The sequence below is a fragment of the Manis pentadactyla genome, chromosome 8, assembly GCF_030020395.1.
Source record: "Manis pentadactyla isolate mManPen7 chromosome 8, mManPen7.hap1, whole genome shotgun sequence".
Taxonomy (NCBI): Eukaryota; Metazoa; Chordata; class Mammalia; order Pholidota; family Manidae; genus Manis; species Manis pentadactyla.
In genome coordinates, this window is record NC_080026.1 from 126076935 (window position 1) to 126102023 (window position 25089).

Sequence of the window (25089 nt, forward strand, 5' to 3'; positions counted from 1 at the left end):
AAAAATAATTTACAGCTAAAGAGATATTTAACTAAGAACAATTTTGAAATTAATATGGGTTATTGGTCAGGGCTTCCTACTTATCCTACATAAAAAAATAATAAAAAATAGTTACATTAATTAATTATGCATTACCTACATTTGACAACAGATTTAATTCTTACCCACTATATATCACTTCTAACCAGTGCTTTCATGTGAACAATAGCTGGAGTAGTTTGCTATATAATGTGACCTTACTGAACTTATCCAGATCTAACAAACAGTGTTCTAAATGACTGATTTTGTCGTTTACAATGATAATCACACTATCACTTCTTTTAGTCCAGAATTTTTTTCTTGACCTTAAGTGTATTTTATAGGGCTTTAATTATGGTACCATGTATTTCAGTAATGCCTAAACTTGCAATAAAGAGGATGAACTAAAAATTCAAGAAGAGTTGTATAGTTTTCTATATCTATTGGAAAATCTGGGTGACCTTTTTAGCAACAATAGCAGTTATTTTCAAATTCCTCCATCTAAAATAAGGCACACACAATAACGAAGATGTGGCTTCAAGATATAAATAATGATTTAAGTTTTATGGGGGGTACATTTTGTCTACCATTTTTTGTTTTCATAAGAAAGCAACTATTTTGAACCATTTCATTAATAATAAAAAAATCAACCCCTCTCATATGCCAGTATGCACACCTTCCTGAGTGCCCTGGTGGAGATGAAGGAGAAGAAAAGAAAGACAATCTGTGTTACCAGACCTAATAATATCAACAACACTACCATTATCAGCACTATGACCTGAAACCATGATACCTTTTTGAGAAATTATTTAATGTTCACAAGAAATTCTTTAGGGAGGTTGTCAATCCCCATTTTAGAGATAAGGAAACTGATTTTTGGGAAGTCAGGTAACTTTCCATAAATCAATAAACATGTACGTTAAAGAGCTAAGATATGAACCCAAGGTCATCCGACTCATCAGTGCATACTCTTCATTAATTTGTTTCAGTGTCTCATGAACATGATTTAATGAGTATGAAGCAGTAATTGTTTTCAGGATTTATTACTTCATTATGGTGACATAAATTAATATTTGTTACCAGAGATGTTTCTTCTCTTTGGATGGGAGTTTTCTTTAATACAATTATAAATGTACATGTTGCTTAGCACACCTGAACAACATGGTCTGTTGAATAGACCTGTCTGATTGCTGACACAGAAGCATTTCTCATTTATTATTAGTCATTAGTAATGACATTATCTTAAATCACTGTCAACTGTTTTCATTCATATATTAACAGAAGTAGGAAAGTTTTGAGAAGTTTTGACAGTTTTGTGGTACATATTGTAGAAGACACCTTAACAGCTTATCAATTGAACTCAATAAGCTAACTTCATTCTTACATTCATGGATGTTAATGAGTATGACTGTTGAATAATGCAATATCCTTATGGAATATCATATTTATTTAAACTCTCAGACTTTATTTTTCTTTAATTTTGTTGAATTTTTAGATACTATATCTGCAATACTAATGAACACTACCCCGAAAAATCTGTATGATAAATGTTCAATCTTATAACATATTTTATTTTGCATGCTTTTTCAAAGTGACCGTTCTTCTTGAATCTGTATTTGCTTCCTAGAAACTGTGAAAGAGATTGTCTTGTGATGGTTATAGAGCATTGTTAATAGTTCTTCACAGAGGCCCAACTGTCCCTGTGTCTGTGTAGATCATTAAGAGTAGATGTTAGTCAGAGGTAAAAAATTGGATCTTAGTGTATTATTTAAATGGGATGGCTATCAAACATTATGCAGCAGTGTTGCCTTTTATGGTGCTCCTCTCTACTCCTATCCACCAGAGGAGGGCCATGTCTTTCAGTCAATTTCCCCTAAGACTGTTATATTACTGTCATATTAGATATGGGGAGCTTAATTGCTTATAGACTTATTTTCTTTAAGAGCTATTTAGAAAATTATAGATATATTTTCTATTGGCTTACCTGATTTATTTAGGAAAATATAGTAATACTAAGGAATGAATTTTAATTTTTTAAGTAGCCAGGTCTTATGTAGCAATACTGCTTTTCTTATGAGTCTTTTATGTATATTTTAAAACACTTTGGATCTGAAGCTAAACTTATTCAATATGACTATCATTCTTTGCCTTTCTGCAAGACTAAATAGTTATAGTATGTGTACTCTCTATTTGTCATCTCTTGGAGTAATATAGTAACATTTAAAGAAATATCTTAGCCATTTGTTTCCTTGAAACTAAATGCAAACGGTCTGTATTCTATTAATGAATGACAAGAAAGAGGTAGACTGACAAAATTCTTCAGTGCTCCTTTATACAGATATTTAAATGATATCATCTCTTTTTCCTAAAGTAGGTTCACATTTTTACCTAAACATTTTGGTTTACACATTTTAAGTATTTTTTTCAATAAACAATATGTGTACAATAATACAATATGCAGCTAATAGTAAGTATTTCAACAAAACAATCTTATATTACTGTAAAATTACTTTGGACTGGTACAAAACTGCATCATTTAAATAATAAATACAGGTAACCAAAGATAATCAAAATACCAATATTGAATTATAGCAGCCTCTGACTTACATACGGAAGTACAAATTATAGTAGAGAAGATAATAGGAACTTTAAATCTACTTTTGAATTACTGCCTATAGTTTTTTTCATTAAAAAAGTATATTTGGCACTATACTTGCTTAGTTGAATATTCACATAATTCAGTAGAGTTTGAGAAATATAGCATAGACATAATTAAATCATTAAACATATCTATGTAGTATGATATGAATTTTTTTCTATCCTTAATATTTTCTTTTTTGTAGTCAAACAAGAATTTGGATATTTCAATAAATGCATCAAACAATTTTAATCTCAACATTACATGGTCAGTTGGTTCAACAGGTAAGAGAATTTTGTTAGCATGTCTTTCACATTTAGACTCCTAACATGTCTAACATGACCTTTTACTGTTAATTTGAATAATCAATATTTTAAGAATATTGTGTTCCCTAATCATTGTGCTCTTTCAGGTATAAATAATAAGAAGTAGTATTAATAAAACTTCATTACTTATTTGCCTTTCTCCTTTATTCAGTAAAATCAGGTGGGTAACAAATATTGTATTCTACGTTATTTTTTAAAATGGCAGTCTTATGAATTGCCATGGTTTTAAGATAGATTACTTCTTTAATCACTAAAGAGAGATTTCAATTATGTGACTCACTATTGAAGCTATAAATTTAATTATCAACTTAAACATTGACATAAAATACTAAAATTCTTCTGTGCGTGCAGAAGATAAGTTAACAACTTATTAATTACTTTCAGGATTAGAAATATGCTATCCTCCTTGTCAGCTTTGATACTGAGATCAGGGTTAAAAAAGGTCTACACTTAATATGTCTTCCTTAATAAGGTTTGTAAATTGAAACTTGACTTTTAAAAACATAACCAAGAAGGAGTACAAATCTCAATGTTGGGTTATGAAGAAGTATGCTTACCTTTTTTGTATTTACATTTTAGGTAATTCTGTTGCTTTTTCTTTTCTATATCAAAGATAAACTTCTGCATAAAATGTTGAAAACTTTTTTAAAGAAAATCTATAACTTCTTAGAAATCCATATTTGATTTCTGAAAATTAAGTCTTTATGCTATTTTAATATGTAAACCATGAAAAACAGAATTCGAGAGTGAAGAGCTTTTGCAATTCTGGAACTCATGTGTAAAAAGTGAGAAGTTCAGGCATATATACAGATGTTTTGTTAGAACAGTGCCAAACACAAAATAAAATCTTGGCACTGTGAGTTTCATTCATTAGTAATTCATGAAAACTTGTACTGTTAATTTGAAATTTATTTCTGTGCAATAAACTGACTCTAGGAGAGTTTTTAAATTGTCAACAAAAACGTATAAAACCTCTGTGATCATTTTAAAACTGTGATTTTACTATGCAAGAAGTCACTTGTAACTTTCAGATTCGCAGAAACAAATCTCAGAAGTTTTAATTTATCAGGTTGGGAGATGGGACCAGGAAATTTGCATTTTTAACATACATCCAAAGTAATTTTAGAATAGGTGATCTGTTATAAATGAATTCAGTCTCTCAGTTTATTAATTCTAATTATTTTTACTGTTTGTTAAGGTGGAAGGCTTGGTAAGATTGTTGGAAATGTTTTGTTCCATTACATTAATTCCAGTAAATATTTATTGAGTTCCCAATATGTGTTTAAGTAATTGAGCATTTAGCTCATGTTTTAAATTCTAGCCTCCTCCCAGTTTATTCGAAGTAGTGATTGTTTAATTTGTGTTAAGACAAATGACTTGATTTCTTTCCCATTTTTTAATTGGATTAAGACATGTGAAATATGCCTTGATTTGTTTCAAAAGGCTCTGTGGAGCAATAAGTAGAAAGAACTCAGTTTCTGGAACCACATATACCTGAGTTTCCAAGAGGAATTTAGCATTCAGTAGCTATAAACTTGAGGCAAGTGCTTTAATCTTCCTGAGGCTCAGCTTGCAATTGGAGAAAAAGAGATTGATAAGTCTATGATAAATTGTTATTAGAAAAGAATATAAAGTATCTAAGCCAGTGCCTAGTACATATAGCACTTAATCAGTGAAATCATTTTAAAAAATAATTTTATACTATATTTATTTCCATTATGTTTATGACAAAATTACTTATTTTTTTCTTTTTCATTGTAAATTGTGAACATGAGTTTATTTTGATGATTACATTATTTTAAGTATAGTTTTAAAAATGAAGTACAATATATATTTTTAGGCTCATAAAAATTCCCATTTCCTAATATGAATTTTACAAAATTTGTTTACATTTTAGCTGGAACAATATCTGGGGAAGAGACTCCTATTGTTTCCAAGACAAATATAAAGGAATACAGAGATAGTTTTTCCTATGAAAAATTTAACTTCAGAAGCAATCCTAACATTACATTCTACGTGTATGTCAGCAACTTTTCTTGGCCTATTAAAATACAGGTAAGTGTTAGTAATACATAATTAATGACCATCGAGTATTTTCAGTAGAAAAAAGATGCTGTTTTTGTTCGAATTGATGATATAAATTTGTTTTAAACAATATGAAAGCATTTTTGACCCTTAATAAAAAGGGTACATGGATGTCTGTGATGAAGAATGTCTCTATAAAAAAGTTCATACAGATAATATTGAATGAACTAAAGAATGTAATGTTTCAATGAAATTGTATTCTTAAAAAAGTACACCAAAACTTGAAATAACTAGATTGTTTGGGTTTTCTGATTAATTATGTACTTCAACTGAGGGTTAAGTAGCTATTCTTTTCTTACAACCCCTCTTGAAATTACTTGTGGTGTTTAGTAATTTGTTTTTTGCTTTATTATATACTGAACATAATCTAAACTTTCATTAAAAATTTAGGATTGGCAGTATTTAACAATTAGTTCTTTAAGACCCACTACCTCTTCATAATGATTTATTTATGTTGTCTATATATACTGTATGTTTCATTTTTATTGTGCAAGATGATAGGTTGCTAAAGGCTTCAGATTTATTGCTAGGAAACAGGATGTTCTTTCTTTCTTGAAATCATTAAGGTCTGTATTCTTAATTTATGTTTTTTATGGAAGAAGAGACTCTTCTTTCATGTGTTGGTGTTTTTTCATTTATTCATTTATTATGACACTGTTTGATTAGACTGAATTCAAATGAGTGTGTGGAAGCTCATGCTAATATGTGCCAGTTCCTGTGCTAGGCCATTACGTTTTAAAGTCTTTTAAAAATTTACAGGTCATTCCTTCCCCTTTTATATTAGTAAATGGTAACATATGATCTGTGGTGGAAGTGTTTGTGTATTTTATGTATATTAATTTCAATCTGATTTGTGGGAAGATAGTGATTTTTAGCAATCATTTATGTACTAGAAAAATTCTTTTTATTTGTAAGATTGATTTAACATCTGAATTAAGAAAATAGCTTAACTGTTCAAGAAATATTAGACAACCACTGTACAAATTATCACTCAGTAAATAGAAATGGAAATGAATTTGATAAATTTATTTCTTCATTATATAGTTATTGATATAGCTACAAGAACTGTCAGGAATATTTCCATATAGTATTTAAAAATTTTGACATGGAAGGTGCCAGATATATATTATTTTCTAAAATTTATACAGAAATGTTAATCGTATTTCACTTCATTTATTCAAATTATGGTTGAAGGTGACAAAGGGCTCATCTATGCAGCTTATTAAATAATATCTAAAATTGATACTATCATAACATTTTAAACTGTTTCATGCCTTTTATTTCTTGGTTATCTATTTTATTCTAAAACAAATTATGTAATTACTTTAGAATGTTCATGAATATTTAATGGTTAGAAATTAACTTTCTGAATTGGGTTCTCTGCTGAGAACATACTAATAATATGTTTTGGAAGCCAAACCAGAATTTGTGTAATAAAGTTAGAATATTCCACTCTCCAAAAATAATAAAATAGAGAAAATAACTATGATAGTTAACATAGGTAGAGCCTATTCTTTCAATAAAATCATTACATTAGTCCTGAGGAATATGTTATGTTAAGGCAAAGGGGTATGTGTGTTTGTTTATAGGCTATATGAAAATAGTAAAATTATTTTAACTGAGATTTTATTTGCTAATAGCATTGAATTACATTGATTTTTGAATGTTGAACCAACCTTGTTATTCAGAAGTAAGCTCCACTTGGTATTATTCCTTTTAAATATTGTTGGATTTGGTTTGTTAAAATTTTGTTAAGAATTTTTAGACGTATGTTTATGAGGGATCTTAGTCTGTAGTTTTCTATTCTGTTAATCTGGATCATAGGATTATTGGCCTTATAAAATTAATTGGGAAGTATTCCTTCTTCTGTAATTCTTTGAAAGAATTTGTGTAGAATCAATATTATTTCTTAGATTTGTGGTAGAATTGAACATTGAGTGTATTTGGATTTGGGATTTTATTTGTGGAAGGTTTTAACTACAAAATTTAATTTCTTCAATAGATTTAGAGCTTTTCTGGTTACCTATTTCTTCCTGAGTGAGCTCCATCAGTGCATTTCTTTTAGTGTGTCTCTCCAATTTAATCTGATTTTTAGAATTTATTGGCAAAAGGTTGTTAACAATATTCACATATTATCCAGTAATATCATCACTCATATTCCTGATACTGACAATTGTTTCTCTTCTTTTTTTTTTTTTATCCTCATCAGTTTGGCTAGAGAGTTATCAATTTCATTGATCTTTCTTAAAGAAACAGGTGGTTTTCATCTGTTTTCTTTTTCTGTCTCAGTAGTTTTTCTTTGGTTATTCCCTTTGTCTTGCTTACTTTGACATTAATTTGTTTTTCTTTTTATGACTTCTTAAGGCAAATTTACTTTCCAGTTTCTTTTTTGGTAAATGGAATATCCAGAAGTAGGACACTTAATTTCTAAGTATTTGGAGAATTTCTAGAAATGTTTCTGTCATTTATCTCTAATTTAATACCAATGTGGTCATATAGCATAATTTGAATTACCTGAATTCTTTTAAATTTACTAAGACTTATTTTATGACCCAGTGTGTTTGGAAGAATAATGTCTCCACAAAGGCAACTGCATCTTAACACTTGGTACATGTGGATATTACTTTACTTGGAGAAAGGGGGTGTTGAAGATGTGATTAAGGTTAGGACCTTAAGATGGTTATCCTGAGTTACTGGGGCTGATACAAGCTAATTACGTGAGTCCTTAAAATAACCTTTCCTGGCTGAGATCAGGTTCAGAGGGAGAAGTACCTACAGAATAATCAGAGAGAAGCAAAATTATTGGCTTTGAATATGGGAGAAGGGGCCACAAATGAAGGAATATAGCTTCTAGAAGCTGGAAAAGCTGAGGAAACAGATTCTTCCCTAGAACCTCTAAAGAGAAATGCAACCTTGCCAACACCTTGATTTTTGTCCACTGACACCTGTCAGACTTCTGACATACAAAACTATACGATAGTGAATATGTGTTCTTTTAAGCCACTAAGTTACTGGTCATTGATGGCCACAGCAATTGAAAATGAATAAACCTAGTGTCTTAGTCCATTGGGCTGCTGTAACAAAATACCATTGGTTGGGTAGCTTGAAAACTACAGAAATTCCTTGCTCACAGTTATTAGAGGCTGGGAAGTCCAAGATAAAGGCATCAGCATGGCCATATTTGGGTGATGGCCCTTTTTCTTGGTCATAAGCCCAGATCTGTGGACCTGTTTTATAGGAAAACTAGTCCCGTTCAGGAGGGATACACTCTTATAATCTAATCACCTTCCAAAGGCACCATCTACTAATCCCATCTCCTTTAGGAGTTAGACTTTTGACATGAATTTTGGGGAGACATAAACATTCAGAACACAGAAAGAAGTAAATGATATATTTTGATAAATGTTCCTTGAACAGTTGCAAAAAAGGTAGATTCTGCTGTTGTTGGGTGGAGTGTTCTACAAATGTCAATTAAGTCAAGTTGGTTGATATTTTTTTTCAAGTCTTCAAATGTCCTCATTGATATTTTGTCAATTCAAGAAATAAATGTTGAAATCTCTAACTGTAACATAAATGTTTAGGGTTTTTATGTCTTGAATGATGAATTGATGACTCGACTTTTTATCATTAGGAAACTACTTTTTATTTGCCTGGTAATGCTCTTTTTCTAAAATTAATTTTTCCAGATAAATCATTCCAGCTTTCTTTTGTTTCTTGCTAAGATGCTATATCATTTTTTAATCCTTTTACTTTAGCCTACTAGTATTTTTATATTAAAGATGCTTCTCCTTTGACTTTGTTTTGCATTATTTCTAATGAGAAATTCAGTTTATCCTTATTATTTCTTTGTCTGCAGTGGAGCTTTTTCCTCTTTCTGCATTTAAAAATTTTCTCTTCATCACTGGTTTTGGCCACTTTGATTATGATGTACTAGGTATGGTTATCTTCATGTTTCTTGTGCATGGGTTTGGTTTTACTGAGCTTCATAAATTCATTAAATTACAGTTTTCACCAAGTTTGGAAAACTTTCAGCCATTATTTATCAAAAGAAGTTTCTCCCACTCCTCTCTTCTCCATTAGGAATTCCATTTGTATGTGTAGTTGCTTGAATTTATTCCTTGGCTCTCAAATGTTCTGCTTTAAAATTTTTTTTTTCATTCTTTTTTTTCAATCTGGGTTTTATTTTGGGCATTTTTCTCTTCCTATATCAAGTTCATTAATCTTTTCTTCTATATGTCCAGTCTGATATTAATCCCATCCAGTGTATTTTTCATCTCAGACATTGTGTTTTTTATCTCTAAAATTTCTACACAATTTGTTAGAAAATGTCTTCTATGTCTCAGCTTAATATATGTGCTCATCCTTTTTCTGCCTTCTTGAACATATGAATTGCAATTATTATAACTTTTAATGTCCTTGCTTACAAATTCTATCATTTTTATCATTTCTGAGTTTCTATTATTTTATTTTGCTCCTCCTTATAGGTCATATTTTGATTAGATACCAAACATTCTGTATTTTACCTTTTTGGGTCCTAGATATTTAATAGTTTTGATAAATAAGTTTTACCTTGGTTTTGGGGTGAAGTTAGTTTACTCAGAAAATAATTGATCTTTCCAAGTCTTGTTTTTGTGGTTTTTAGGCAGAAACACAGCAGCATTTAGTCTAGGGTTAATCTTTTCACTCCTTAGGCACTGTTCTGGGTACTTTTTGTATCACACATGAATTATAAGGTTTTCTACTCTGACTGGTGGGACCAGTAACTATTCCCAACTGTATGTGAGTTTTAAGAATTTTTCTCTCTGCTCCTTCCAGATGGTTCTTTCCTTAACCTTGGATAATCTTTTCACTGGTAACTAGTATTCATCTGATGATTCAAGGGGACCCCCCCAGCAATCCCTGGAGCTCTCTGGGAAGTTCTCTTCTCTAGAATACTGTCATGGAAACTCTGTAGTCGCATCAGCCTCTCTGGAAGCCCAGCTTCATCTCCATAGCACAGGAAAATTTCTGGGATGAACCTGTGTTCACTCTCCTTTTGATGCAGCTTCAAAATCACAATAATCTATGGCATTTAAAAGTTCACTTGATTATTTTCTCCACTTAAGGATCATTTTCCTACAGTGGTCTGAAAACCAATGCATCATATATATTTTGTCTGTTTCATTAGTTGTTTTGGCAGAAGGATAAATCCATCCCCTGTCACTCCATTTTGGGAGAAAAATAAAGCAAAATCCTATGTATAAATTGAGTTGGAATAGTAAATAGAACAAAATGATAGCCAAAACTTTGATCAGTAAATGAGGGGACTGTTATTACGTATGTGATTTTATGTTGTTTACTTGTAACTTGTATTTAGTTACTCGGATTTAAGCATCCAAGTAACTTTTTGGATAAATAATAGGTTGTAGATATATGTCTATATATTTTAGATGTCATAAGCACATACATACTATTGTGGATTGCAACAAGCTGTATGTATGAGAAAGTTTACAGTCTGTAGATGAAATTGTTCATAAATATTTATAAACTCCATTCTGTGAAAGCAGTTATTTTGAAAAGTAGCTGAAATAAAATATACAAAAAACCTAATTCCTAGTGAAAAATACTCCAAGATACCAAGAAATATCTCTGTCCGAAAAATATCTTTTCTTTTCACCAAATTTTATCAGTGATTATTCAAACAAGCAAAAATAATTGTTTCTGATAAAAATTAACAGTTGAGTTTTATTATCATTTTAAATTAATATTTCTTTAGTAGAGTTGCTACACAGGGAGAGGACTGTGAATATAGCTGAAAGAATGTGCTTCAGGTTGCTGTAGCTTTTCTACTTGCAATTCTTTTTTTTTTCTTATATGATGTAGCATAAAAGATGTATGAAGAATTTAATATTTAATTACTTATTTGCATAGCTAAATATCTTTGTATTGTATCCTTTTGGTAAGTCAAACATGGCACATAACTTTTGCTTTAATATCAATAGTATTTTAATATTAATAGTATTAATATCAATTTAATATCAATAGTATTTTCATACTTTTATATGTTGCTTAATTTTTCCATCACAATTCTTTTGAGCACTTTCAGTTGTAATTTTTTTATATGTTTTTAAATGGATTGAACACATCAATTTAAAAATTATTACATGAATAAGGAAGAATTTTTGACGATACGTAAGAAAGCAGAAGAATATTTCATTTTTCTTGATCCAACTTGGGTTTAGTCTTGTTATTAATGAGATGAAACTTACTAGCATGGCAATAGAACTTTGTAAATTTCTACAATGAACAAAATAAAAAGGCATAGTAGTGATTGCTGTTTACTCAGTATCTTCTATAGTGCTTCTTACAGAAATGGCAGAAACTGGACATTTATGCAAATTTTTGGCTACACTTTGAAGCAGATACTTAACTAAGTTTGAGTCACATACGGGACAATTCACCAGGTGATAAAATAGTATATGGAACAGTCTGCCCTTATATAACTCATAAAATATATTATCATACATTCTATTGTAGATAAAGAAATCCATCCTTAAATTAGTTTTAAAGTAAATTAAGGGACATTATAGGCTGAGAAAATGGGCATCCAGAGGAAATGTCTTTCAGAACTGAACTCGATATCCTCTGACCAGCTTAGCTAAAACTGCATCCTTTGACATTCTTTCTACTGTTACATAAATAATTATTGACTTAACTAATGTAATCTTCCTTTTCTGTCTCTAGGTGCTGTTTTACAATGTATGTTGACTCTATTTCAGTTGATTTTATAGCATCCCAATTAGTCATCCTAGAGAGAAAAGGGAAAAGACCTTAGAGCCTTTATATAGAGTTTCAGGGACATATTTTGAGTTTATTTGGATCATAAAATATTCTCCAGCCATTCACTCTAGCTAACATGGATGTGAATGATATTTATGAGTTAGAGAGTCTAGCTTATCTATCTACCTCTGTGACTGCTATAGAGGTGGTAATTGAAACGGGAAAGTTTCTTGGAGGCAGTTATACTAAAGGAAGATTGTGAAGGATGAGAGGGAGTTCAGCAAAGGGACATGCTGAGAGCATTCTGCACATGAGGGGGTGGTTTCTCAAAGTTAGAATTAAAGATTTTCTTTAGCCAGCAATTAGAAATTTTAATGGTTGAAAAACAGGTTGTGTGAGAGAAAGTATTGATGTAGTATATTTGAGGTGATGGTGTGGTGTGATGGGAGTGGTGGAAAGTGGAGAGGACTGGCTTGCAAAGTTTCCTTGGAACCAAATGATAAGTAATTTGTAGAGTTAATCATCAAATGTGCATTTGAGAAAGAAAATTTTGGCAAGCATATGGCTGAAGGGTTTTGCTGAGGAGAACTTTTTTTGAAAGTTAAATAGACGTTGTATTATTTTTTAAAATTTGACTTTAAAAGGGATTTTGTGTATTCTCAATTGACAGCCAAAATAATAAGGTCAGCCTCAAGATCATTGTTGACATATCCTAAAAGAGATGTTACTACTTAGTTAAATTTTCTGTTATTTTGCACACAATTTGATAGACCTGCATATAAGATCAGAGATTTTCCAAATACCCACACAAAGAAAAGAATTTTTTTCCAGAAGTATTTCTGAATTAAAATGTTTGTTTTTCTCTTTTTTACTTTCATTTTAATCAAGTCAAGTATTAATTATATTTATTATTTGGTATTATTATTTTGAGGTGCTGTACTACAAATTAGGAGGAAATATATAATTATTACCCACATTCTCAAATAATTTATGATTTATTCCATATTCTGCTGCATTCTGATTTCTATTTGTATTTCTTCTTTGAAACTACTAAGGCATAGATTATGGATAATTTACTGACAGAATTTTTAGATTCTTTAGTCTTAGCTAAACTGGCAGTCGCATTATTTGATCCCCTTTTAAAAACTCTTCTTCCTCTTGGTTTCCATGCTACCACATTTCTCCTACCTTTCCTTCCTCCTTTCTCACTAAACTTTCTTTACTTTTTAAGTGTTTCTTTTCTTCTATCATTCCTTAGATTCCTGTGTTCCTCAGGGTAACATTCTAGACATCCTGCTCTCAGACAGCAAACTTTCTGTTTATGTCATATACTATAATGACTTCAGTGGTCATTTATATGCAGATTATTTATAAGACAATATTACCAGGTCAGATTGCTTGTCAGTTCTAGTGTATTTCATACACTTATCCAGTGCCACTTGTCTAAGGAAATGGCACCACCTACAGCTTTTGCTTGAACCACAGACTTGAATTTTGATGTTGGCTTTAATCTATTTAGTTGACAGGCATAAAACAAACATTCACTTAATTGCCCTGACAATATTCCATTCTTTATCTTTAAACGTATGATGAAATCCATCATTTTTTTTCAACAACCTGCCAAGCTAGTTTAGATGATTATCACATCCTTCCTAGGTGACTGTAGCACCCACCATCTGACTGTTTCTTTGCCCTAAGTATTGTTTTCCTTCAATTATATCTCTATACTAAACCAATATTTTATCTCTAATATGCAAGTTGAATCAGTTCATATGCTCTCCTTAAATCTTCAATTCTGTGGTTCAGTTCCAACTGCTTAAAGTGGCTTATAAGACCCTACAATATTAAGTCCTGTCCATACATTTAGCCTCATTTCCTGCCATGCTTCCCCTGAGCTTTACAATCTAGTAATGCTACACTTCTTTAGTTCTTTTAAAGTGTCATGCTTTTAACTCTACTCTGGGCTTCAAGGCTTGCTCTTTCCTTTGTCCTTCTTTTCACCTAATTTTTACTTCTCTTTCTTTCTCGGCTTATAACAAGCATGTATTTTAATGCTTCTGGGCTACAGGTCTACTGTAGTTCATCTCAGATCAAGCTCCATTGGATGGTCCTGATTCAAGCTGCAGTTCATCCCATCTTAGTTTTAGTCTGTGGCTTGGGTTTGTGTCTGCTCCAAGTGTGTGTTCATTCTGGGGCTCAGATGAAGAGGTACTGGGTACCCAGGAAATAATCTCCTTATAGTGGATCATGAAAGGCAAGACAAATAGTACAAAAACATTTAAAGTCTGCTCATATATTACATTGGCCATAGCAAGTCAGATAGTCAAGCCCAATATGTATGGAATGGGAAAATATATTTCACTCAAGAGAAAAGGGAGTAGTATTTGCTGAGTATTAATCCAAGCCATCACACTTACTGCAGACTATTTTTGCTGAACATTTAACAAAAGATTCTTCTGTTATTTTTTCCTTCAACTAGAATGTTGAAAATTATGAAGTCTCTGGTACACTTTCACCTTTGTTCTCATTTGGGAGATAAAATGAAGGTTTTTATCACATGGAAATTTTAGGAGCATCTTTTCTTCTGTGTTTTGTAAAATAGTATTTGATTATAATGGTGACCACTGTCAAAGAGGTGTTTTCTAGTGATTTAGAATGCATTGCTTAGTGTGTACAATAATTATTAGAACATTTTTCCCCAAACAGAAATTCCTTCTTTTTTCAGTAAGCCATATAACAAGACATTATTTCTTAGCTATTTGTTATTTAGGATAGTCATTTAACTGTCTTATGATTGCCATTTGCATGATTCATTTTTTCCGTCCTTTTACTTTCAACCTGTTTCTATCTTTCAGTCTAAAGTGCATCTCCTATAGACAGCATGTAGTCAGAACCAGTTTTTTTTCTTTTATCCGATCTCACAATCTTTGCTTTTGATTGGATTGTTTAATCCACTGATATTTAATGTTACTGATATAGGTGAATTTATGTATGCCATTTTCTTACTGTTTTCTATGTCTAATATCTGTTTTGTTCCTCTGTTTCTCCTTTACTATTTTTCTTTTGAATTAAGTCAATATTTCCTAGTATAGAATTTTAATTCCTTTAATCATTTTTGAGTAATTTTTTTAGTTATTTTCTAGTGGTTGTTCCAGGGCTTACCATATACACCTTATCAAAATCTACTTCAGATTTATACTAACTTCACTGCAGGACATATAGAAACTTTACTCCTATTTAGGTCTATTCCGTAATCCTTCCTTTTGTGGTATAATTATTTTACATATTATGTCTACCCATACATGTTACAAACCCAATATAATTATTACATGACTTTATATCTGTTAAATAATCTGAAACATGAAAGAACAAGTATATGTTTATAGAATTTCTTATATTAACTTTCTTATTTATCATATTTGATTCTTTTCATTTGTTCCTGTGGATCCAAGTTACCATTTGGTAACATTTTCTTACTCTAATATAGATTTTCTCCCACTTGCTGTTATTGTCAAATAAATTACATTTCTGCATCTTATAGATCTAACATTAAAATTATATGTATGTATATATATATATGTCTTATACAATTGGTATTTTCATTTAAGAGAAAGAGAAGAAAATGCATTTATACTATATTTCATATGTACCTACTTGCACAATTACCTTTATTGATTCTCTTTATTTTTTTTATGTGGTTTCAAATTACCAATTGGGGTCAATTGCTTTCAACCTGAGGAAATTCCTTTAGTGTTCCTTTTAAGGGGTCTGCTATTAACATATTCTCTGTTTTCATTTATCTGGGAATGTCTACTTTGCCTTCATTTTTGAAAATTGTTTGTTGGATATAAAATTCGTAGTTTCCAGTTATTTTTCTCTTTCAGTATTTGAATATGGTGTACCACTGACTTCTGGCCTCCATTGTTTTGATATGAAGTCATATGTAAACCTTACAAGAGCCCTATATATGCCTACTTGTTTTTGTCTTGCTGCTTTCAAGATTTTCTCTTTGTATTTCAATAACTTTTACTATGATGTTTCTTGTGGGGATCTCTTTGTGTCCATCCTACTTGGAGCTTGTTAAACATGTTTTACACATATAGATATTAAACATCTTATATATAGTTAGATTAATATATTTCATCAAATTTGGGAAGTTTTCAGCCATAATTCTTCAAATACTTTCTCAGCTTTTTCTCTCCTGTCTTTCTGGTAACCCCCTCATACCTGTGTTGATGTGCTTAATAGTATCCCACATTTTTCTGAGGTTCTGTTCATTTTCCTTTATTCTTTTTTCTTTCTGTACTTAGGACTGCTTAATTTATATTGAACTATCTTGTTTGCTGATTCTTTTTTTTCAAGTTCAAATATACTATTGAGCTCTCCTAATGAAATTTTCATTTCAATTATTTTATCTTTAACTTCACAGTTTCCAGAATTACTTTTTAAATAATTTCTCTTTATTGATAGTTTCTATTTCATGTGACATTGTTATAATACCTTTCTTTACTTCTTTCAGCATTGTTTCCTTTAGGTATTCGGGTATATATATATACACACATATATATAGTAGTTTCTTTGTCATTTTTGTTAAAAGTAATATCAATCTCAGCAGTTTCTATTGCCTTTTTAAATTCTGTGTATGGGTTATTCTTTTCTGTTTCTTTTTCTGTCTCATATTTTTAGGTCGAAAACTACATTTTAGGTTATATATTGTAGCAACTTTTGATACCAATTTTCATTTGTTGTTTGCTTGTTTATTTGACTTGGCTAGACTATTTAATGACATTTATTTACTCTGCAGTGTGAACCTGTGACATTATTCCTCAGAGGCTATAGCTTTGGGCATGGGTATAGTCACTAGGAGATAACAGTGGCTTTAACATTGCTCTGTTTGAGTGTCTCACTGCCTCTTCTCTCTGTTAAGCTGTTTGTCAAGGTCAAATAAAGATATTTTCAATCAAAATCTGAAGGATTTTACTGAAAGTAGATCACAGCCAAAAGAAAGAGCACAGTGAGGACTTTAGACAGAAGGAAAATTATCTCAGATGTAAATATAGAAATGTATGGAGTAACAGAATAGGTAAACTTCATACTGAATGTGGAAAAATGTGCCTCTGGAGTTAAAAATATTTATAAAAACTGCATGACAACAATAATAACAGAGTAGTAGGGGTAAACAGAGCAAAGGTAGTCTAAGGCGCTAGGAATATCAGTGAAGTGGTAAGAGTAATAAACTTTAAGTGTCTCCAATTGTGATTTCTAAGGTAGATCTAAAGAAGATAAAGGAAGGAATAAACCAAGTTGTTCAAGAGGTTAAATTGGCTAATAAAAAATATCGTGAGCTCACAAGGAGGTATAGAAAGAAAAAAAGGAACGTAAAGGTGATAAAATAAAAACTAAATAATGAGATGGCAAGTATAAACCCAACTATATTAGCCATTATATTATATTTAAATGGACTAAATGCACCAAATAAAAGCCTAAACCTATCATACAAGATTTAAAAAAATCTGATACTTAGAAGAGACACACTTTAAATATAATGATTCAAAAATGATTGAAAGTAAAAATATACCTAAAGTGTTCTATACAAACATAACCAGTACAAAACTAATTATCAGACAAAGTAAATTTTAAAGGAAGATGCATTACTAGAACTAAAGAGGAATGCTTCTTAATGATCAAGTGGTAGTAGATCCACTGGGAAGATGACAAATCCTGAATCTGTATGTGCCCGAAATGTGTATGTAGCTAATGAAGACAGATCGCTGCTTCACAATCCCAGGAAACAAAAATTAATTAATTACATAGAACTCCATGAACTGACAAGAAAATTCAAAATATGGTTATTTGTATGAGAATATTGTGGTGTTATTTTTGATATTTTATTTTCTAATTGATATATGATGAAGGCATTTCTTTTTCTTTTGAGCTACACTTTTGCTAACTAAAAACACTCTCTAAATGATGTGTTTTTTTGTTGTTGACTCCACAGAATTCAGGAATACATGCTTTTTAAAAATGAATGAAAGTCTCTTTACTTTTTATATCAATGTGATTATGTACACAGTTTTAAAAGCATGTTGTCTCATTTTTATCAGGATATAATTGGACAAATAGATTATCTAATCAAAGCCTTCCCTGGGATATTAAATTTGAGGATAACTTTCATTTCATCAGGTATAGCAAGTGTACTACTAAGGAAAAAATGTATTCAGATGTGAAACCAATACATATATAGCCCCTCTCAGACTTGTTTCATAACTATTCTGTGGTTTGTAGGGTTTCTGTCTTACAGGCAGTAGCCAGGCTCAGGTCCTAGAAGGTCTGGATCCTTAGCAGATCTAGGGGACTTCGGAGAAAGAGTAATTCACTCACAGGTTAGGTGCTGAAGAGAGAATTGATAGAGATAAATTCGTTGGATTTGGTTTCCTAGACTCAGAATAGAAGAACAAGTAAAATCAGCTTTTCAGGGGCTCAAGAATATTCTGTAATTTTATAGTCACACTATAATATTTTATATTTTATGTGTTCCTGTTCTCTGGTTTCTATTCCATCAGTGGCCTCTTGCATCTTATCCATTCTGCTTATAAATCCTTCCAGAGATTGTTTCATTTCTATAATCTCCTTCCGGACGTCATCCCTTAGCTCTTACATATTTCTCTGCAACTCCATCGGTATGGTTATGACCTTTATTTTGAATTCTTTTTCAGGGAGATTGGTTAGGTCTATCTCCCCAGATTCCTTCTCAGGGGAGGATGTCTGGTTTAGTCTGGTCTTTATCAAATTCTTCTGCCTTTTCATGGCGATAGAGGTAGTTGTGGGGAGCTGGCGTGTGTGTTGGCTGGGAGAACGTCCCTTCTTGCTAGTGTGGCCTTCCTCTCCTGGGAGAACAGCGACCCCTAGCGGCTTGTGCTGGGCAGCTGCACGCAGACAGGGTTTCTAATTCTTGCCCGGCAGCTGTGAAAGAAGCTCTGCCCTACTGCCTTAGGCTGCTTCTCCATTATGGCAGAGCGGCGTCGGAGGGAAAATGGGCGGGAGGCTGTTTATCTCCGTGAGGGGCCTCAGAGCTGCGCTGCCACCCAGGGGGTTAGAGCACCCGGAGTTCCCTGGGTTTTCAAGCTGCTGGGCTAAGTGTCCCGGGACGTTTCCATCCAGCTGTGGGGTCCCTGTCCCTTTAAGTCTTTCAAAAAGCACTCGCTTTTCTTTGTCCCAGGGGTGCTGGCTGTGGGGACCCACTTGCAGATTTTACTGTCCTGTTTCCCTAGTATCCAGCACCCCATGCACTGTGTCTGTGGTCTGGCCCGGATGGCTGGGGCTGGGTGTTCGGCAGTCCTGGGCTCCCTCTCCCTCCCCTCTCCGACTCCTCTCCTCCCGCCGGGAGCTGGGGGGAGGGGCGCTCGGGTCCCGCGGGGCTGCGGCTTGTATCTTACCCCCTTCGCGAGGCGCTGGGTTCTCGCAGGTGTGGATGTGGTCTGGCTGTTGGCCTGTATCTTCTGGTCTATCTTTTAGGGATAGTTGTATTTGTTGAATTTTCAAAAATATATATGGTTTTAGGAGCAGCTGCTCTACTCACACCACCATCTTGGCTCCACCCCCCCATATTTTATATTTTGAATAGATAAAATTTTAAATCAATTATTAGAGTACTTGTAGTAATTGATATGTTTGATTTATGAAAAAATTCTCATTAGAGACTTTGGAGCTACTGTCACTCGCATACTTTGTTTTAGGTAGGCAGTAGATTTTTCTGGAAATGTCATAGGTGATGAAATACAAATAGTTTAAATGCAATTTAAGTGTGTCAGAGTAAACCATTTCAATTTTTTTGGAAACTAAAGGATTGAATATTATATCTAATAACTACATCTATCTATCTAAATCAGTGGATATGGGATATTACTTATATATCTACATAAAATGTATAAATATGTATATCTACATACCATCTCTATTTAGACTGGTTAAAGTAAAAATAAATGAAAATTGTTTAAACAGGTTTTAGTATAAAGAGTGGACTGAAATGATATTCATATTTGTATTGCACTTTCATTAAAATACTTTAGTTTCTCTTTTTAGTAATGTATACTTTATTACAAGTTGTGTTATCAAATATATTTTTGTTTCTTTCCTATCCTATTCTAAACATTTTGGTCTAAATTACCTGACAAACAAGCAGTCCTTAGTATAAAGGCTGCACATGGGTAAAGACTGTGATAATTGCTAAATTAAAAGACAAATTATGATCTGTCATTATGAACTCATTGTTGTTGCGAAAAGCCACTGGTCCAATGACTTGCAAATGCTTACCAAGATATTTGAGGAATAAACATCTTTGTTGAAGATTTTTAGTTTACTTTTTTGTATTACTGAAATTTTTTTCTTTTGCTTTCTGTTACTGAGTTATATGAATTGTAAAAGCTTAATTCTTACAGCATCATAAATCTTATACTAATAGAATTCTAGAAATTAAAAAAATGATAATTTTTTTCCTCAGTTATATAACACAACTACCAGACTAAGAAATTTTAAGTCGGGTAGCTATTTTTACACAGTTAATCAGCCTTTAATTTGGCCGTGGAGAGCCTCTGCATTTTAATGTAGTATTTGATAAATTTGTATATTTAAGAAAAGTATTTCAATTTAGTGTAAATCACTCCAGTTTTAAACAAATTTTCTTCATTGTCTGTGATAGAATATTTTGTTTCCGACTGCTAACCACTTTAGCATCAAATATCCTTAAAAATCTGAATTGTGACTGCAAGACACATAATAGCAGTATTATGTGATAAACATGCCAATAATCTAGTAATTAAACAGGAAAATATATTTTTCTTTTGGAATGCAAGGAATTATGCTACTGAGATGACTTTCACCAGTTTCCAAAGATTTTATTTTGGTAATACTTATTCTTTATGAATGTAATGCCATGCAACTGAATCTTGGCAATAAAAATAGAGAAAAAAATTACTACTATAACTGCAATGCTAATAACTGGAAAAACAGAAATAGTGCATCGAGCTTAAGTACTTTATATTCTCCTACAATAATGCTGCTCATCAACACTTATACATCACTGCTTAAGTTAAATTAAATTAGATTGAATCTAAATTACCTGTTTCTGAGTAAATGGAATTTGGTAATTTACTATTAAGTCAATCTGCAAGCTGATGTCATAATTTAGATTTGATTTTTTTTATGAGAATGATGCTAGAAATCATTCTTTCATTTGCAATTCTAATTTCCATAGTACACTAGGTAATATCCCTTTACTAAAAATGGAGAACTTATACAGAACAAAATGGAAAAAGAACAGAATCCTAATGATGTCTGTACATTTTTATCACAAATAAGTGTGTTAGCATTTTGAACATACAAGAAGACTCATTTGAGCACAAAATAAGATGGTAAGCTACTGGATAAGTAGGTATTGTAAAGAGGAAGTTTTACATTATGCATATGGCTTATTACTCAAGGTCCTAAAGGAAGTACATGACATGTCTTGGAGGGCCTCAAGAAAGGACAAGGCAGGATTCGGGAAGGTGGCCCAGAAGGTCCTGGGGCACATACCTTTATTAGGATGCATGTGTGGAGTGCTTTGGGGTTCCCAAGATAAGGCTAGATTGGTCAAGCCAAACCCAAACTAACAGGACTTCGTTAAGCTTCAATGGAGTATGACATAAAGGGGCACTCAAGAGGAAGGTCCTTAGAAGCAGAGGAAGACTGTTTTTCACTAGAGACATTGAGGAAGTCAGATCAGGAACTTAAATTTACTTTAGACTCTGGGCTCTTATCTAAGGTATGCACTTGCACGAGGGTCTAATGCTGGTTTAAATCTCACAGGCTACTTGGCCCACAAAAAAATGGATCAACAATCCATCAATTGACTGTTGAATCAATAAAAAATGAGTCAGCAATACCATGGAGTAGCTTAGCTAAACTCTTGACATTTTACCTTTTGCAAAATGTCATAAAATTTGTATCATACAGTATATATACTGGTAATTTTGTTTCAGTAGTATTTTTTGAACTTTTACTTTTATTAAGGCATATTTTACTATCAAATTTATTCATTTTAAGTGCAGAGTTTTATGAATTCTGGTAATTTTACACAATCATGTAATCACTACTATAATCAAGATAAAAGTTTCATTGACCAGAAAGTTTCTTTGCTGTTTATCATCTCTCCTTGACCCCAGACTCCCATAAAAAGTTGATATGCTTTCTATCACTATAGATTTGCCTTTCTATAATTTTCATATTATGGAATTGTAGTGTATATATTTATTTTACAGTCTGAGATTACCCAAATTGATGTCTCTGTAAACATTTTATTTCTTCTTTTCATTGAGTAGTATTCCATAAAATGAATTTATAATAATTTGTTTATACAGTCACCAGCTGATGAATTTTGGGACTGTGTCTATTTGGGGGCAATTATTAATAAAACCACTATGTATGTTCACATGCAGGTTTTTTGTGGCTATATATCTTCATGTTATCTATGTGTTGGACAGCTAGGTCATATAGTAAATATATGTTTACTTCTATAAGAAGCTGCCAAACAATTTACCAAAATGGTTGTACAATTTTGCATTTCCATTAATAATGCATTGGAGTTCTAGTTGCTCCCATTTTCAACAGTACTTGATATGTCTATTTTGTTGTTGTTTTGATTTTAGCTGTCATAAGAGATTGAATGGTTTATTTACTTATTTAAATTGAGGTATAATTGATATGCAATCTTCTGAAAGTATCACCTGAGCAACATTGTGGTTTCAACATTCACCCATATTATCAAGTCCACCCCCCACCCCACTGCAATCACTGTAGTAAGCCTTACTTAAGCAATCACAGCATAGTAAGATGCTGTAGAGTCATTAGGTACTATATTGCCTTCCTTTTGACCTACCAATATTGTGCGTGCTAATTATAATGCCCTTCAATCCCCTTCTACCTCACTTCCCACCCACCTTTCCCAACACCTTTCCTTTGGTAATCGCTAGTCCCTTCTTGGAGTCTGTGAGTCTGCTGCTGTTTTGTTCTTCAGTTTTGCTCTGTTGTTTCACCGCACAATGAGTGAAATCATTTGGTACTTGTCTTCTTCCACGTGGCTTATTTCATTGAGCGTACTACCCTCTAGCTCCACCCATGTTGTTGTAAATGGTAGGATTTATTTTCTTTTTATGGTTGAATACTCCATTGTGTATATATACCACCTCTTCTTTATCCATTCATCTACTGATGGACACATAATTTGCTTCAGTATCTTGGCTATTGTAAATAGTCCTGCAGTAAACATAGGGGTGCATATGTCTTTTTGAATCAGAGAATCTTGTTTTCTTTGGGTAAATTCCTAGGAGTGGAATTTCTGGGTCAAATTGTATTTCTATTTTTAGTTTTTTGAGGAACCTACATACTGCTTTCCACAATGGTTGAACTAATATACATTTCCACCAATAGTGTAGGAGGGTTCCCCTTTCTCTGCATTCTTGCCAGCATTTGTTGTGTTCCTTGTCTTTTGGATGTTGGCCATCCTAACTGGTGTGTGGTGATACCTTATTGTGGTTTTAATTTGCACTTCCCTCATAATTAGTGATGTGGAGCATCTTTTCATGTGCCTGTTGGCCATCTGAATTTCTTCTTTGGAGAAGTGTCTATTCAGACCCTCTGCCCAGTTTTTAATCAGGCTATTTGTTTTTTGGGTGTTGAGGTGTGTGAGCTCTTTATATATTTTGTATGTTAACCCCTTATCAAATAAGTCATTTACAACTATATTCTCCCATACTGTAGTATGCCTTTTTGTTCTAGTGATGGTGTCCTTTGCTGTACAGAAGGTATTTAGCTTGATGTAGTCCCATTTGTTCATTTTTGCTTTCGTTTCCTTTGCCTGAGGACAGGTGTTCAGGAAAAAGTTGCTCATGTTTATATACAAGAGATTTTTGCCTATTTTTTCTTCTATGAGTTTTATGGTTTCATAACTCACATTCAGGTCTTTGATCCATTTTGAGTTTACTTTCATGTGTGGAATTAGACAGTCATCCAGTTTCATTCTCTTATGTGTAACTGTCTAGTTTTGCCAACACCAGTTGTTGAAGAGGCTGTCATTTCCCCATTGTATGTCCATGGCTCCTTTATCATGTATTAATTGACAATATATGTTTGGGTTAATGTCTGGAGTCTCTATTCTATTACACTGGTCTGTGGGTCTGTTCTTGTGCCAGTACCAAATTGTCTTGATTACTGTGGCTTTGTAGTAGAGCTTGAAGTTGGGGAGCGAGATCCCCCCCACTTTATTCTTCTCAGAATTACTTTGGCTATTCGGGGTCTTAGGTGGTTCCACATGAATTTTTGAACTATTTGTTCCAGTTCGTTGAAGAATGCTGTTGGTAATTTGATAGGGATTGCATTGAATTTGTAGATTGCTTTAGGCAGGATGTCCATTTTGACAATATTAATTCTTCCTATTCATGAGCACAGGTTGTATTTCCTCTTATTGGTGACTTTAATTTCTCTTGAGTGTCATATAGTTTTCAGGGTATAGGTCTTTCATTTCCTTGATTAGGTTTATTCCTAGGTATTTTATTCTTTTTGATGCAATTGTAAATGGAATTGTTTTCATGATTTCCCTTTCTGCTAGTTGATTCTTACTATATAGGAATGCAACATATTTCTGTGTATTACTTTTGTATCCTGCAACTTTGCTGAATTCAGTTATTAGATCTAGTAGTTTTTGGGTGGATTCTTAGGGTTTTTTACACACAATATCATGTTATCTGCAAACAGTGACAGTTTAACTTCTTCCTTACCTATCTGGATGCCTTTTATTTCTTTGTGTTGCCTGATTGCCATACCTAGGACCTCCAGTACTGTGTTGAAAAAAAGTTGGGAGAGTGGGCATCCTTGTATTGTTCCCTATCTTAGAGGAAAATCTTTTAGCTTTTCACTGTTAAGTATGATGTTGGCTGTGGGTTTGTCATATATGGCCTTTATTATGTTGAGTTACTTGTCCTCTGTACCCATTTTGTTGAGCGTTTTCATCATAAATGAGTGTTGAATTTTGTCAAATGCCTTTTGACCATTGATTGAGATGATCATATGATTTTTATCCTTTTTGTTGGTATGGTGTATGATGTTGATGGGTTTTTGAATATTGTACCATCCTTGTATCCCTGGAGTAAATCCTACTTGGTCATGAAGAATGATCTTTTTGATGTATTTTTAAATTCAGTTTGTTAATAATGTGTTGACTCTTTTTGC

General features: G+C 32.4%; 1 protein-coding gene across 5 annotated transcripts in view; it reads left to right on the forward strand.

Moving 5' to 3' along the window:
* ATRNL1 (attractin like 1) overlaps window positions 1-25089 on the forward strand; it is a 750424-nt gene that overhangs the window by 305622 nt on the left and 419713 nt on the right. For 4 of the 5 annotated variants that reach the window (XM_036898417.2, XM_036898415.2, XM_036898414.2 and 1 more), the window contains exons 23-24: window positions 2862-2940; window positions 4880-5037. The exons of the other annotated variant lie outside the window; for it this stretch is intronic. In XM_036898417.2, coding sequence (XP_036754312.2) covers window positions 2862-2940; window positions 4880-5037 — 237 coding nt within the window. The remainder of the gene's footprint in view (window positions 1-2861; window positions 2941-4879; window positions 5038-25089) is intronic. 5 annotated transcript variants of the gene reach the window in all.